Source organism: Mus caroli, unplaced genomic scaffold (genome assembly GCF_978045245.1).
Source record: "Mus caroli unplaced genomic scaffold, Mus_caroli_1 scaffold_3, whole genome shotgun sequence".
NCBI lineage: Eukaryota > Metazoa > Chordata > Mammalia > Rodentia > Muridae > Mus > Mus caroli.
Genome location: NW_028227258.1, coordinates 65,021,676 through 65,036,896, shown reverse-complemented (window position 1 = coordinate 65,036,896; position 15,221 = coordinate 65,021,676). Strand labels below are relative to the sequence as shown.

The 15,221-nt window shown below is 50.7% G+C and overlaps 1 protein-coding gene across 1 annotated transcript; it reads left to right on the top strand.

Moving 5' to 3' along the window:
* Positions 1 to 80: 80 nt before the first annotated feature.
* On the top strand, positions 81 to 13,933 carry Sv2a (synaptic vesicle glycoprotein 2A). Its single transcript, XM_021157958.3, has 13 exons — positions 81 to 210; positions 3,522 to 4,481; positions 5,849 to 6,029; positions 6,965 to 7,116; positions 7,197 to 7,330; positions 7,913 to 8,002; positions 8,218 to 8,328; positions 8,491 to 8,579; positions 9,110 to 9,274; positions 9,454 to 9,587; positions 11,302 to 11,508; positions 12,070 to 12,229; positions 12,614 to 13,933. Exons 2-13 carry the CDS (start codon positions 3,860 to 3,862, stop codon positions 12,795 to 12,797), a joined length of 2,229 nt encoding a protein of 742 aa, XP_021013617.1. The 5' UTR covers positions 81 to 210; positions 3,522 to 3,859; the 3' UTR covers positions 12,798 to 13,933.
* Positions 13,934 to 15,221: the final 1,288 nt, after the last annotated feature.

The window sequence follows — 15,221 nt, the reverse complement described above, 5'->3', positions numbered from 1 at the left end:
CGCCACCCCCACCCCCCACAATGGTCTCTCCCGCTGCTCACTGGCGCGGGGGAGGGAGGGTCGGAGGCGGGGCCGGAGCGCGTGCGGGGGGCAGGTCTGCAGTGCCGCTTCCCCTGGTACCGGGAGGAGCAGTCGCCGCTGCCGCCTCAGCCCTGTGGCTGGACCCCCTCCCTCACCCGGGGACTCCCTGACCCGGGGAACCAAGCTCAGGTGAGACCCCTCTCCTCTCACCTCCACCCCGCCCCGGGCAGAAGCATCCTCGTCTAGCCTTGCAGCCATTTTATCTCTGATGCTTTGCTTATGGAGAGGGTGACTGTCCCCGCTGTAGGGGTGAGGGTGGTGGTGGTGGTGGTGGTTTGGGGAATGGGCCATTTATTTCAATTGCTTTGAGAATATACTTGAATAAATAAATATATATGTGCAATACACATATATGTATTTGTATGTATATACACACATACATACATATGTATATATATATATGTATATATATATATATATATATATATATATATATGCGAGGATTTTTTTCTACCTTAGCTTAAAGTCCCCATTACATAAACCTGGTGAGGGGCTGTTAGGTAAGCTGAGGTTCCCTCAAACTCTATCCTCTCCTCACCTTGATGTACGTCCCTCCCCAACCCCCCCCCCCCATGGTAAATGACCTTGGCTGGGGCCAGAGAATGTGTACAGCCTCTCTTGCCTAGACTTGGGTGGGTTAGGGGGTAGAGGAATCGGCTTGGTGAAGGATAGAAGGAATGAAACACTGGGCAGACAGACATGGGAAGCAACCAGGTGTTGGGGCTTGGCGCTAGAGGCGCTTACTGAGGGGGTCAGGGGAGGGGCGCAGAAGGATGGTGGGAACCTGTCCAGCAGCAGGACCAGGGGTGGGAGCAGCCATGTAATCAGTTCCAGGGCCTCATGCCTGGTACCCGAGCTGAGGCTAGGTGGGGGTGGGGGTCTCCGCAATCCTGGCAGAGGCGGTCCCTAAGCCTATGCATGTGAAACCTTTTCTCTACATCCCTGGCCTCTCCGTGAGCATTTCTCCGTGTACATTCTCAGCTGACACCTCCCCCCCCCCGCCCCAAACTGGATGCTCCCATCTTCCAAACCCAGGGGTAGATTGTAGGGGTGAGGCTCAGTCTTGTCAGTCTTGCGGTCAGTTATCAAGCTGTGATGTGGGGGTGGGGGGCACTCTGGAATCTTCTCTGCCCCTTGTCCTTTTCAATGGGAATCTTCTGATCAATGACGGCTTCTTCATGACCTTGTCACTTCTTAATGACCTGGCATGGGATGGGATGGAAACCTGGGTGGCCTCCAAAGCAGGGGCTTTGATTAGGGGGCTCGTCTGGACCTGAGCAGTTGTCTTGAAAGGTTTGCTTACGAAGCCCTTTCCACCTTCTGCAGAAAATATGGACACGTTTCTTCCGGTCAGGTGAAGCCAGTCAGCCTTAAAGGACTTGGTAAATCCCAGTCTGGTCTCCTTTAACTCCACCTCTCCCAGTGCTGTCTCTCTTCCTCAGGCTCAGCCACTCTGTGCTGCTCTGCAGGCTAAATATAGCACGACTTCCTCACCAGCTCAAAGAATTTGTCTTCTTTCTCTCCCTCCTGGGCTTGGTGGCCCCGGGGGGCGCTGGCTGTTGAGCCTCTGTGTGCTGTTGTGGCTGGGGAGCCTTTCCTACCCCACAGCTGAGGGGAAACAATGTCAACAGGCATGGGAAACTGCTCCTGGTGGGTCCAAATCTTCCTTCAGGGTTTGAAGAGGGATCATGGTTGGGAAAGAGAGCCAACACAAATTGCCTTGGCGCTGGGGATGGCAATCCCCTGAACCATGAAGAAAAGGTGACACCGAGGCCACTGTTCCTGGTCACTGTTGTCCACTGCTTACATCTTTCCTTGCCAGTGTATCTTTCTGAATGACAAGGCATTATTTACCCTTTTCCACTTGTGTGTGTGTGTGTGTGTGTGTGTGTGTGTGATTGGTCAAGCCTTTGACTGGGTGGGAGCAGAAGAGATTATTTTAGGGGAATGATATTGCTCTTAACCCAGGCTTGTGTCCTCTGTTGCCCGGAAGGAGGTTATCCTATGCCTCCCTTTGGAGGATGTCTTATTTTGGGGGGTGGGGAGGTCCCCTTCATTCTCCACCAGCTGCCTACGCACTGCGGTATTTATGGACTCCTTTTTCATTGACTCCTGAAGAACCAGAGGGATTAAGGGAGATTAGGAAGGGAGACCCTGGAAGAATAGAACAACTATAGATCTTAGATTCTCACTGGGAGCGTGACCGCAACCAGTCATTTCTAGTCCTACCCCACAGGCAAAAGGGGAGTTCTAGATGTGACATTCTGAAGGAAGGGGGTGGCAGCTGGTTGCCTTTCCTCTTAGCTCATGGTCTTCCTTCTTGTCCCTTCTACATAAGCTTCAAGTCTCCCTTTTGGGTCCTTATCCTGTTAGTTTACAAAGGATATACCTAATTCCAGCTCTTGAAGTTAGTTTAAACCCAGGCAAAGTTCTAGGGAGAATCCTGGGCATCAGAAGTGAAGTATGAACCTCCGCTGGACTTGCTTCCTTCAAACTTTTTTCAATATAATGGGGAAGGAAGCAAACTAATAAAATAATAACATAATTCTGTGAGGTTAAGTCTCACAACTCTGAGAAGTGGACTTTCCCAATTCAATTGCCATCACGTTAACTACTTAACTAGAAGGACACGGAGGCTCAGGCAGACTGGGGCAGCCTGCCCATCAGCAGGGAGCAAGTGGGGGTGGGGACTTCAAATGTCATGCGCTTCGCATCTGACTGGCATTCTCCTTGATAGTGTTCCTTTCTGCGGTTCACCCCAAAGAATAGGCAGAGACTCCTTGGCTAAGGGATCTTAGGGGGAGTGCAGGGGCCATCTCGCTATGTTCCTGTCACCACCACATTAGAGCTCATGGTTTTCATTACCTTTTCTGTGCCAGGTCCTGGGGTAAGCACAAGTGGGCTGCTTAAACCCCCACTTTCCTCTTTTACATAAGTGGAGCCAGGGGAGCCATGTCAAACTCATGCAGGGTCAAACCAAGGCTATCTGACTCTGGAGGGTGAGCTTTACCTACTCGGCTAAGTGGAGAGAAATCTTCCCTTGGGAGACTTTGAGGGAAGAACAGTGAAGGCCCTGCCTTCAGATCCATCCGTGGGCTGAGGAACCTGGTCAGAAGGCTTGTCCTTCTGCACCTCAACCTCCAGTTCTGTCTCAAATGGAACTCCCCAGGAGTCTAAGGCAGGACAGTCTTGTTTCTCCTGCTTCCTGGGTTTTCTCTGCAATGGATGTGGGCAGTGGTGACTGATGTCAGGGCAAATCCCGTGGATCTACTACCCTCCAGCATCAAAGAAAAGGGACTTGTATATCTGGTGGCTCAGGGTGGGCCCAGCTAATCATCTCTCTTCAATAGCTAGCAGCCGGAAGTACTAAGTTGAGAGGGTTTCCATACTGGCCCTCTTTCACTATTCTGGTGAGATTTCTTTTTCTCTTCTTTTCCTAGGTCTTCAGAACCTCTCAGAAGAAAAATAGGCAGCCCTCCCTGAAATATCTTGGCTCCTCAGTTTAGCCTCTCCAACCTGGCTCCCCATCCCCAATCCCTCTCCCTCCCCCTCCCCCACTCACCCTACTGAACCTGGTGCAGAACAAAGCTCCTTTCTGCCTTTCCCCCCATCTGGACCTCACGGGCCAGGCCCTAGCTCCTCTCAGTCTGAGCCCAAAGATATTGGAACACAGTTCATCTGGAGAGAGGGTCTTCTTGACGCCTCCGATTCACTGAGCAAAGGGCTGAAAAAGAAGCAGAGAGTAAGGTAGATCCAGTGAAGTGCCCCAAGCCCCATCATGGAAGAAGGCTTTCGAGACCGAGCAGCGTTCATCCGTGGGGCCAAAGACATTGCCAAGGAAGTGAAGAAGCACGCGGCCAAGAAGGTGGTGAAGGGCCTCGACAGAGTCCAGGATGAGTATTCCCGAAGGTCCTACTCGCGCTTTGAGGAGGAGGAGGACGACGACGACTTCCCTGCCCCTGCGGACGGCTATTACCGCGGAGAAGGGGCCCAGGATGAGGAGGAAGGTGGCGCTTCTAGTGATGCCACCGAGGGCCACGATGAAGATGATGAGATCTACGAGGGAGAATATCAGGGCATCCCCCGGGCAGAGTCTGGGGGCAAAGGCGAACGTATGGCAGATGGGGCACCCCTGGCTGGAGTGAGAGGGGGCTTGAGTGATGGGGAGGGTCCCCCTGGGGGTCGGGGGGAGGCGCAGCGGCGTAAAGATCGGGAAGAATTGGCTCAGCAGTATGAAACCATCCTCCGGGAGTGTGGCCATGGCCGCTTCCAGTGGACACTCTACTTCGTGCTGGGTCTGGCGCTGATGGCAGATGGTGTAGAGGTCTTTGTGGTGGGCTTTGTGCTGCCCAGTGCTGAGAAAGACATGTGCCTGTCGGACTCCAACAAAGGCATGCTAGGTAAGAAGCCTGCAAGCACCCTGCTGTGGGGAACCACCCAGTCCGTCCCACTAGTTTTGCAAGCTGTACCTAGAGGGCCCACTGACTACCACACACCATTCTTGCCCCCCCACCCCCCCACCCCCCGTAGACATCCTCTTCTGGAGGCTGGGTAAATGAAATTGTGTGTGAAAGAGAATATAACTGGATTGGGGCTTTCATTGGTGTCTGAGTGGGTGGTAGTTTGCCTAACTGCTGGATATGGCCGTGGTGGGTTGGGCTACTGTTAGGGGCATCTTCAAAGTCTTCCATCCTGTTTCTGGGTTGCCTTTCCCTGACTGCAGAACAAGTCAGCTTTGAAATGCCTTGGTATATATGGGGAGGGGCTGTTTGGAGTAATGTGGGTAAAGACACCTCAGACACGGGAGTGTCTAGAGACCAGGAAAGTCTTTGATGGCCTTTCCCGACAGGGATCTAGAAGGAGAAATCTCATATGCTCACTGAGAAATTATAGACAACTGGCTTCTCCATAGATCTCTCTCTCTCTCTCTCTCTGTCTCTTCCCCCCCCCCTTCCTGTCCCCCTCCTCTGTCTGTCTGTCTGTCTGTTTCTTTCTGGGGTGGACATTGACAAAATGCAAAGTTTTAGAGATGATTTTAAAAATCAATCCCAATTCTGGTTTTAGGTAGGAAACAAAAAAACTGGGGCGGGAAGCATTTTAGAATTCCCAAGTACTGGGGGCTTGAAGGATAAAGGATAAACCTTGTATTGGAGCCTCTTTCCCAAGGAACAAGAGATCTTCTTTGAGGGTATCAAATTGGGAGAAAAAGCTCGAACATCATTAGTTGGAGCACTCAGGAGGTAGAGGCTGGTGGGTCTGTGAGTTTGAAGCTGGTCCAGTCTACACAGTGAGCTCCAGGCCAGCACCAGCCAGAGCAACACAGTGAGGCACAGTCTAAAACACGATGACAATGACATCCTCAAACAACCTGGGAGAACAGAGAGGATGCAGGAGGTATCTAGGAGTCTAGGCAGGTCCATTTCACTTCTGGGTGAGTTAGGGATGAGTGTTCTGGAGGAGGGGAAGAAGACAGAGAGAAAGAAAGAGGGTTAGGGGGAGGGAGGGAAGGAAGGAGGGAGGGAGAGGAAGCGGCAAAAGTGAGGGGTGTATTTCTCAAATGTTTGCCTTCTTGCCTTTGAGCCCTGGTCTGCAGTGGTGACTGTTCACCAACTCTTCCCACCTCCCTCCTAGATGTTCTCAGGTCCATTCTGCTACAGGAGTTTCAGCCCCTAGAGTTGGGGCTCTAATACAAAGTTCATGGGAGAATTGAGGAATATCTGCTCATGTCTCCTACCCACCCCCTCCTGGGGTTTTCTTCTCTCCGCAGGCCTCATTGTGTACCTGGGCATGATGGTGGGGGCCTTCCTCTGGGGAGGCCTGGCTGATCGGCTGGGTCGGAGACAGTGTCTGCTCATCTCACTCTCAGTCAACAGCGTCTTCGCCTTCTTCTCGTCCTTCGTCCAGGGTTATGGAACCTTTCTCTTCTGCCGCCTCCTTTCCGGGGTTGGGTGAGTGTCCACATTCTAAACCCTTAAAGAAAGAACTGTGCCCTGGTCACTGCCGTAGTCTACCCTTGGCACAGTGTGAGGCATGTTGGGCACACCTTAAATCTGTGTGAAATGAGTGAACGAATGCCTTTCCCACTTCCTACCCCATCTTCAGGGTAGATACCCATGTCCAGTGCCCACCTCCATCCAGAATACCATGCGGGGTCTGTCCCCAAGTCCCCCAGCTTACCTCTGTTTCTGAGGCTGTCTACACTGAAGTCCACTGGACCTCAGCCTTGCCCCTGGGCTCATGCATATCCTGGAGTTATCCCCTCCCAGAAAGCATATTTTTCCTGAGTTTGTTAAGAAAGCTTGCTGACACCCTCTTTGGCAGAATCTGAAGTTTTCCCCTGCCTGCACCTGCACGGTCTCCATCTGTTGTTGGGTTTTGTTATTGTTTTTTTGGGTTTGTTTTTATTTTGAGACATGGCTGGCCTGGGACACTATGTAGATAGACCAAGCTAGTCTAAAATTCAGAGACTTACCTACCCCCACCTCCCACAAGCTGGAATTAAAGGTGTGGACATCCATCTTAAAGGTTTTTTTGTTTTGTTTTGATTTTGCATTTTTATTTGAATAGAATCTTGCTATATAGGCCTGGCTGGCCCGGAACTTGAAACACTCACCTTGCCTCTGCCCCTGGTGCTGGGATCACCACATTTTCTGCAGTGACCTTGCCTCATTCCCAACTCATAGCCGCTTTCAGGGTTGATCCAAGACCTGTTTACCTGTTTCCTGCCATCCCAAGAGTAGTGACTGGTGCTGGTGGCTGAAGGAACTTATAGGACATAATGTATGGGATGAGAATAAAGGGGGGGGGGGCTGAGGTCCCAGAGCACTGGGGAAAGGAATTGGGAAGATGGCTGTTTCCTAATGTTTACTTTTGAAATGTCCAGGATTGGCGGTTCCATCCCCATAGTCTTCTCCTATTTTTCGGAGTTTCTGGCGCAGGAGAAACGTGGGGAGCATTTGAGCTGGCTCTGTATGTTCTGGATGATTGGTGGAGTGTATGCAGCTGCAATGGCCTGGGCCATCATCCCTCACTATGGTAAGCTGTCCTTAGACTCTCAGTCCTCCCAGCTCTGCCGTGCTCCCTGCTTCTCTGCTGACTCTGTGACTATCCGCCAGGGTGGAGTTTCCAGATGGGCTCTGCTTACCAGTTCCACAGCTGGAGGGTGTTTGTCCTCGTGTGTGCCTTTCCCTCTGTGTTTGCCATTGGGGCTCTGACTACGCAGCCGGAGAGTCCCCGCTTCTTCCTAGAGGTGACTGGATTGCTCCGGGGGAGAAGGAGGGTGGGGGTGGGGGTGGGGGTGGAATGCTTGCTGTGGGGTTGCTGCACTCTGGTGACTTCTTCCTCCTTCACAAGCCCATAACTCTGGAGGATCTTATCTGCTTCTTTGTCTTAAAATGTGTCTCCTGAGGGGTTTGGAAAGACCAGGAAACCTGCTCATTAATGGTGGCTTACGATTCTGCAGGCTCAAGTTGGGACCCACCCTTTACATCTCCCGTCAGGCTATTCCTGGCTCCAGCAGATTGGGATGTGGCTCCTTCTGCGTCCATCATTTCCCTCACCTTAGGCTTCCTTTGTTTTACTGGAGGAGCCCCCAAGGATCTATGCTGTCTATGCTGTCCTCTGTTTCCTTGCAAACTCCCCTCCCAAGTCTTGACCAAGTCTCATCGTACCTTTGTACCCCAGCTTGGGCTGATGTTTATATGATCAGGGTTGCAGGGGAGAGCGGGAGTCTTTTTGTATCTTGGGACTCTAGGAGCCCGATTGAAGGGATGGGGTCTGTAACGCCGGATCTGGCATTCCTGAACTGCATGGAATGGCGTTTGTGTTCTAGAATGGGAAGCATGACGAAGCCTGGATGGTACTGAAGCAGGTTCATGACACCAACATGCGAGCCAAGGGCCACCCTGAGCGCGTCTTCTCAGTAAGCCACGACTCTTCCCACTCAACCCCCACAACCCCACTAGGACCCTTCAGGACGTTGCCCATTTCCTAGATGTCTCAGACCACACTGTGGTTCAGTGGCCTTCCCAGGGCGTTAAGCTGCATCCTGCCTCCCATTTTGCTACTGAGAGAAAGAGACACATGGAGTGGGTTGGGGAATAGCGTGTCACAGTTCACTCCCTTTCTTGTGCCCAGGTGACCCACATTAAAACGATTCATCAGGAGGATGAATTGATTGAGATCCAGTCTGACACAGGAACCTGGTACCAGCGCTGGGGAGTACGGGCTTTGAGCCTGGGGGGTCAGGTAATGATAGAGTGAACGGCAGGGCAACAGGAGGAGTGGGAGTGGGGGAAGAGGAGAAGGGAGGGCTTGAGCCTGTGTGAGTGTGGAGGTGAACTGAGGGAAGTGGAAATAGCAGGCAGACGTTAGTGTGGCCACCTTTTGCCTTCACTGTGTCCCGTGCAGGTTTGGGGGAATTTCCTCTCCTGCTTCAGTCCAGAGTATCGGCGCATTACGCTGATGATGATGGGTGTGTGGTTCACCATGTCTTTCAGGTGAGGGGGCTACGTTGTTGTGGCTGTGCTTGGCTGAAGCAGAGGGATGAGACAGGAGATGAAGGGCGAGTCCCGAGGGAGGGTGCTATCTGTCCGCATGCTCCAGGTCCTCTACTAAATTAAGTCATCAAACTTGTCATTCAAACTGACAGGCAGTCAGTCTTTACCAGACAATGTCCTGGGATAAGAAACTGTGTTCCACTCCTTAGTTTATCTTCTATCAGGAAGAGATAAAACACGCTGTTAGAGTTAGTGCAGTGGTGACATGGTGAGGTAAGGATGTTGTGTTACGGGGACACTTGGGGCTTGGTGGGAGGGACCTAAATCCTCAGAGTGAATGGGGAAGGAGAGTATAATGGGTAGCGTAGAAGACCCTAAAGTCTCCAGAACCACAGTTGGTGGTTGGGGAATATGTGGGATGAGGCTGGGGATAAGTATGCCCCTATGCAGGTAGACTGTTCATCTGCCTCTCTGATTGGGGTTCTGGTGTTTCATCTGCCCCGTCTGACTCCATGCCTCTGACTCCCCAGCTACTATGGTTTGACTGTCTGGTTTCCCGACATGATTCGCCATCTCCAGGCTGTGGACTATGCAGCCCGAACCAAAGTGTTCCCAGGGGAGCGAGTGGAGCATGTGACGTTTAACTTCACACTGGAGAATCAGATCCACCGAGGGGGACAGTACTTCAATGACAAGTATGTGGGGGTGTTTCCACACCACTTCTCCCTATTCCTCCTACTTCCTTCTTGGTGATGAGTCTGAGCTCAAGACAAGGTGGTTTAGGGCAAAGCCTATGTATAACCAGGGTTCTCTAGGGGCATGAGTCAGTGAGGGGCAAAGTGAGGGAGCGTGTCTCACCATCTTGGCCCTGCAGGTTCATCGGGCTGCGTCTGAAGTCAGTGTCCTTTGAGGATTCCCTGTTTGAGGAGTGTTACTTTGAAGACGTTACATCCAGCAACACATTCTTCCGCAACTGCACGTTCATCAACACTGTGTTCTATAACACTGGTAAGGTGGCCAGTGGTGTCAGCCCAGGGGACTTTGATGAAGGGAGGAGGCTTCCTTGTCCCCTTGCTTCCTGTTCTCAAGCTGAGAGTGCCCTGGGGCCCTGGGGTTGCTTACTGGCTACCACCAGTGATCTGGGAAATATAATGGGTATTTTCCTGGGATCCACTCTCTGAGGAAAACTTCGAGTTCCTTTACCTTTAGCTGTAATTATAAAGTTTCAGTGAGGTAATGCTAATGTAATTTTGAAGAGTTAGGGTAAACTGGGTGTTTGGGGAAACGAAAGACAATACAAGGGATATTTAATAAAGAAAAAGAGGGAATTGTGGCATCAGTCTACTTCTTAGCTCAGCCTAGCAGAGGCCTGCAATTCCTCTCCTCAGAAGGCTGAAGTAGGAGAATTGAAAATTGTCTGAGAAAATTTAAGGCCAACCTGGGTGACTTTGTAAGGTCCTGCATCAAAATTTGAAAGGGCTGAGAGTGGCGAGTTTGGTGGAGGAGCACCTGGCCAGCTCAGGGGATGCTCTCCAGGTTTAATCCCTAGTGATTAAAAAACAAAAAAACCAAAAAAAAAAAAAAAATGGCTGAGTATGGCGGCACGCTCCGGAGGCAGAGGACAGAGGACAGGGAGTTCAAGTCCTACTAAAGATCGAGTTTGAGACCAGGCTAGGCTGCATGAGACCTTTTTTAAAAAGCAAAAAACAAGACAAAAACAACAAACTGTTCAGCAGTTAAGAGCACTCACTGCTCTTGCAGAGTACCAGGTTCAATTCTCAGCAACCACATCAGGCAGCTCACACCTGCCTGCAACTCTTGTTCTAGACAAGCTAACATTGTCTTCTGGCCCTGAGAGTTCATGGTACATGTACGAGAACACACACACACACAAAACAACAACAGCAGCAACAACAAAATTAAAAAGCCTAAGATAAGTCTTTTTAAAAATATGTAAGAAAAAGAAGAAACAAACCACAAACAAAAGCCTGAGTAATGGTCTTAGCTGAAAGGCTGAGTCCTCCGCTAGGCGGAAACACCTCTTCTCCCTTTTTTGTTTGTTTGGTTTTTGTTTTTGTTCTTGTTTGTTTTCAAGTCAGAGTTTTACTATGTAGCCCTGGCTGTCCTGGAACTCACTCTCTAAACCAGGCTGGCCTCAAACTTAGGTCTCAGCCTGCCTCTGCCTTCAGAGTGCTGGGATCAAAGGCGTGTGCCACCATGGCCAGGCTAACATCCTGCCTCTAAATGGAGTATTGTGTAAGCTTTCCTCACCTTGCAGGAAAGCGGGGAGGAGAGGGAGAGGGAGACAAAGACAGAGACTGAGACAGACTGAGACACAGAGAGACAGAGACACAGAGAGACAGAGACACAGAGACACAGAAAGACACAGAGAGACACACAAAGAGAGACACACAAAGAGAGACTGACTTTAAAAAGTTACTTGACATGTTTTCTTCAGGAGCAGCTCCTAGGCCAGCAACAGGGCTCCTGTTTATAGTCAGCACAGGTGGACAAAAAGGATGAACAAGAAACAAAGACTAATAAAGCTCAGATATGCCATGCCTGCTTCTTGTTTATGGTCCCTCTGCTGAGAAAATTGCTAGTTCCCATGGTGATATTGGATGCTTTGCAGTGAGTGTCAGTGCTAATGCTGAGAGACCCTGACTGCTAACTTCCACAGACGTAGCAGGTCTCATGTTGGCCCTGTGTCCTGACCTTCTAGACCTATTTGAGTACAAGTTTGTGAACAGCCGGCTGGTGAACAGCACGTTCCTGCACAATAAGGAAGGCTGCCCGCTAGATGTGACGGGGACAGGCGAAGGTGCCTACATGGTGTACTTTGTCAGCTTCTTGGGGACACTGGCTGTGCTTCCTGGAAACATTGTGTCTGCTCTGCTCATGGACAAGATTGGCAGGCTCAGAATGCTTGGTAAGGGGCTGAGGGCTGGGTGCTGGCTGATTGGGAATAGAGGCAGCGGGGGCTGGGGTGGGCTGTCAGTGTCTCATCTCCAGCCGGAAACCATTGGCCAGAGAGCCTTCTCCTTCATGATTTGTCTAGAGGTGCTGCAAAATGGGGGTGGATCTGGCAAAGAAGTTACTCTAGGGGGTTAAAGAAATAGGTAGGATGGTAAGCAAGTAGAGTATAGACTTTGAGGCTAGATTTGAGAGGTTCAACTCCACCTTGAGCTTGCACCTGCAATCATGGCACCTCCCATAGAGGAAATAGCACCTCTCTCAGAAGGCTGATCTCTCAGATAGGTCCATAGAAAACATCCCATTACTTAGCTCATAGTTGGTATTGAATAAATGGCTGCTACTGAAACTGGTACTAACAAACACAGAGGTTGGGACAAGTGAAAAACCTTCCTTTGGCTACCCTGGGACACAGTTATCTGGAGTTGCCTCAAAGCCAGCTGGTGGCAATCAAAGCCAGCTGGTTGCAAGCTGGGCCATGGTTGGGTTTCATTGTCATCTCTTCTCCTGGCTCCAGCTGGTTCCAGTGTGTTGTCCTGTGTGTCCTGCTTCTTCCTGTCTTTTGGGAACAGCGAGTCAGCCATGATTGCTCTGCTCTGCCTTTTTGGGGGAGTTAGCATTGCATCCTGGAACGCGCTGGACGTGCTGACTGTTGAGCTCTACCCTTCTGACAAGAGGTAGTTTGGAGTGTGGTGGGCCGGCAGGGGAGGAGCTACAGGACTGGGGAGAAGTGAGGAGGAGAGCTGAGAGAATATCCTTAGGGAAGAGAACAGGGTGGAGGATAAGGATGTTGTTGGGGTAGGACACACATCCATGCTGAGCTTTTCCTTAACAGCTGGGAGCTTTTGTCTTCACTTCTGGAACTGCTAATTACTAACCTCTGCTTCTGTCTCCTTTCTCTCTTGTCTCCCTACGTGTCTGTTGCCCCACCCCCTCCTGTCACTTCTCCATCCTTCCTTCCCGCTCCTGCACACTGTTTTCCTCTGACCCCACTTTGCCTTCCCACCTGCCCATCTTCCCTCTTCGGGACCATCACCGCCCCGTGGCTTGGCACTGAGCAGGACTACTGCCTTTGGCTTCCTGAATGCCCTGTGTAAGCTGGCAGCTGTGCTGGGGATCAGCATCTTCACATCCTTTGTGGGCATCACCAAGGCTGCTCCCATTCTCTTTGCCTCGGCTGCTCTTGCCCTTGGTAGCTCTCTGGCTCTGAAGCTGCCTGAGACCCGGGGACAGGTGCTGCAGTGAGGGATGGGGGCTGTCTCAGGGGCTTTAGGGATGGCAGGCACACTGTGAGACCAATAATTCCTTTTATCCCTACCCTGCCCTGCTGTCCTGGTCCTCACTCCCGTGTTTGGTGTCTTAGCTGTGTGTGCCTGTGTGCATGTGTGTGACCCTGATGGGCAGGGACTACAGGGACGGTCCCTTCGTTCCACTTTTGGGATGAGGTACTCCTTACCTGCTGCCACCCTCAACTTTGCACAAGGAGAAGGCTGCGCTGCATCCTTCTCTCCCCCAGTGTTAGCAGGGGGGCTGTTTCCCTGCTCCAAGGGTTCCGAAACTTCTGCCTTCCCCTTCATTCCCTCCGCCTAGGCCCTGGTGAATCACAGGTATGGAGTTATAATGGGGGCTGAGGCTTGGACCAAAAGAACTTCTTGAGTGGGAAGGCCTTGGGTGCCCTCTAGCCTCCCAAGGATGCTGGGGAGTAGCAATAAACCTCAGCCCTCTGGCCACCATTTTCACCTCAATTCAGGCTACAAGTGTGAAGCCTGGATTTTATGGAATTAGTTTTCTGAGTTTTATTTATATGTAAGTTCTGAGGCAGCTTAGCTGGACTGTGTGTGGATGCATACATACACTCGTGTGTGTGCGCGTGCGCATGTGTGTGTGTGTACCATGGGGTAGGGGTACCACTCTACTGTTCAAATATAAGCCAAGAGTAGTAGTTTCAGTGAACACACACAACACTGTTTTTCTATAGTACCTCCCAGAATCTTGTATCTGTGCTGGGGCTGGAGGCAGAACCCCTAGGCCGGGCTGGGGATGAGTCCTGCAATCTTGGGGGACCTGAGGGCACCTGACAAGGACTCACTCTCTCCTTGATCTAGAGAGGTTCTACCCACTAGCCACAGCCCTCCATCTGACCTGTTCACACAGGCAGTGGACCAGAGGAAAGAAAGGGAGAATAACCAGGCACGTATGGTCAAACCAGCAGGTCCGAAAGCACAAGGAGCTGGGGCAGGAAGCAGGGGTCCGTCCCTAGCCCTTCTCAAAAAGGCTGGGTCATGAGGGACCCCTAATGCAGGGACCAGAAGCCTCAGTTTCCCCGTTTTGCCCTTCCACAGAACAGCCTCGTAGGTAGAGCTGCCCCCGTCCTACCCTACTCTGTGTGGCTGCTTTCTTTGGTACTCTCTCCCCACTCCCACCGTAGCTGTGATGTGTTGTAGTTTTTAGCTGTTTGTAAAATGTTAAAAAAAAAAAAGTTAAAAGGAAGTTAAACTAACCACAAAAAGAAAAAAAAAATCTAAATTCACCCTCCTTATGCTACGTCTGGTGCCCTCAACCCTAAGGCCATTCCGATTTTGTAACACTGAACCAGGTGGTTGGTGACTGTTTAACTCTGGTGTCTGTGCTCAAAGGACTGCCTTCTCCTCCAGTGCCCAGTGTGTGAATGTGCGACCCTTCTCTCACCATTCCGTGGCTGGACGTAGCCCTCTCCTCCCTTACTGCATCCCCAGGGGAGACACATCCACCTTCCTGTCTCCTGGGGAACCCTAAACCTGACTCCATTGATGTGAAAAAAAAAAAAAGAAATGAAAAATACTGCTGAAAAATAAAGGGTACGAACCCTTAAAACCCAAAGTGGCTGTGTCTGCTCCTGGCTTCTTCGTTCATTCTTCCGTACTGACTATCTGGGGAAGATAAACTAGTGTTGGAGAAACAATTCCTTCTCTTGTCATCGACATGGAATGGGGTACCTCAAATCTACATTTTATTTGTTTAAAAAATATTTACTTCTGCTGGCTCTAGACGGTTAAGAGCCCTTGTTACTCTTGCAAAAATCGACATTAACATATTTTATTTGCATGAGCATTTTGCCTGCATATGTATATATGCACCATGTGCCTGGTACCCACCAAGGCCAGAAGATTAGATCCCTTGCAACTGGAGTTCCAGTCCTTTGTGAGTCACCAAGTGGGTGCTGGGAATCAAATCTGGATCCACTGGAGAGCAGAAAAAATGCTCCACCACTTCTCTGGCCCCCCAGTCTTAAGCAATTTCTTTTGCAGCTTGTCCTCAATTCTCCTGCCTCAAGTCCACGCTGCGCTACATTTCTTTTTCTTTTCTTTTTTGAGTCTGTTTAGCCCGGAGTGGTCTTGAATTCAAGGAGGTTTCTGCCTGTTTCTGCTCCTAATGCTGGAATTAAAGATGTGTGTAATTATTAAAGGTGTATCATATGTTAAGTACGCGGTAGCTGTCTTCTGACATTCCAGAAGAGGGCGCCAGATCTCATCACAGATGGTTGTGAGCTACCATGTAGTTGCTGGGAACTGAACTCAGGACCTTCGGAAGAGCAGTCAGTGCTCTTAACCACTGAGCCATCTCCATTCCCCAAACCTAGCCAATGTTTATTTCGGTTCCTTTCCTGCTTCAAATGCAGGAATTCCCTCT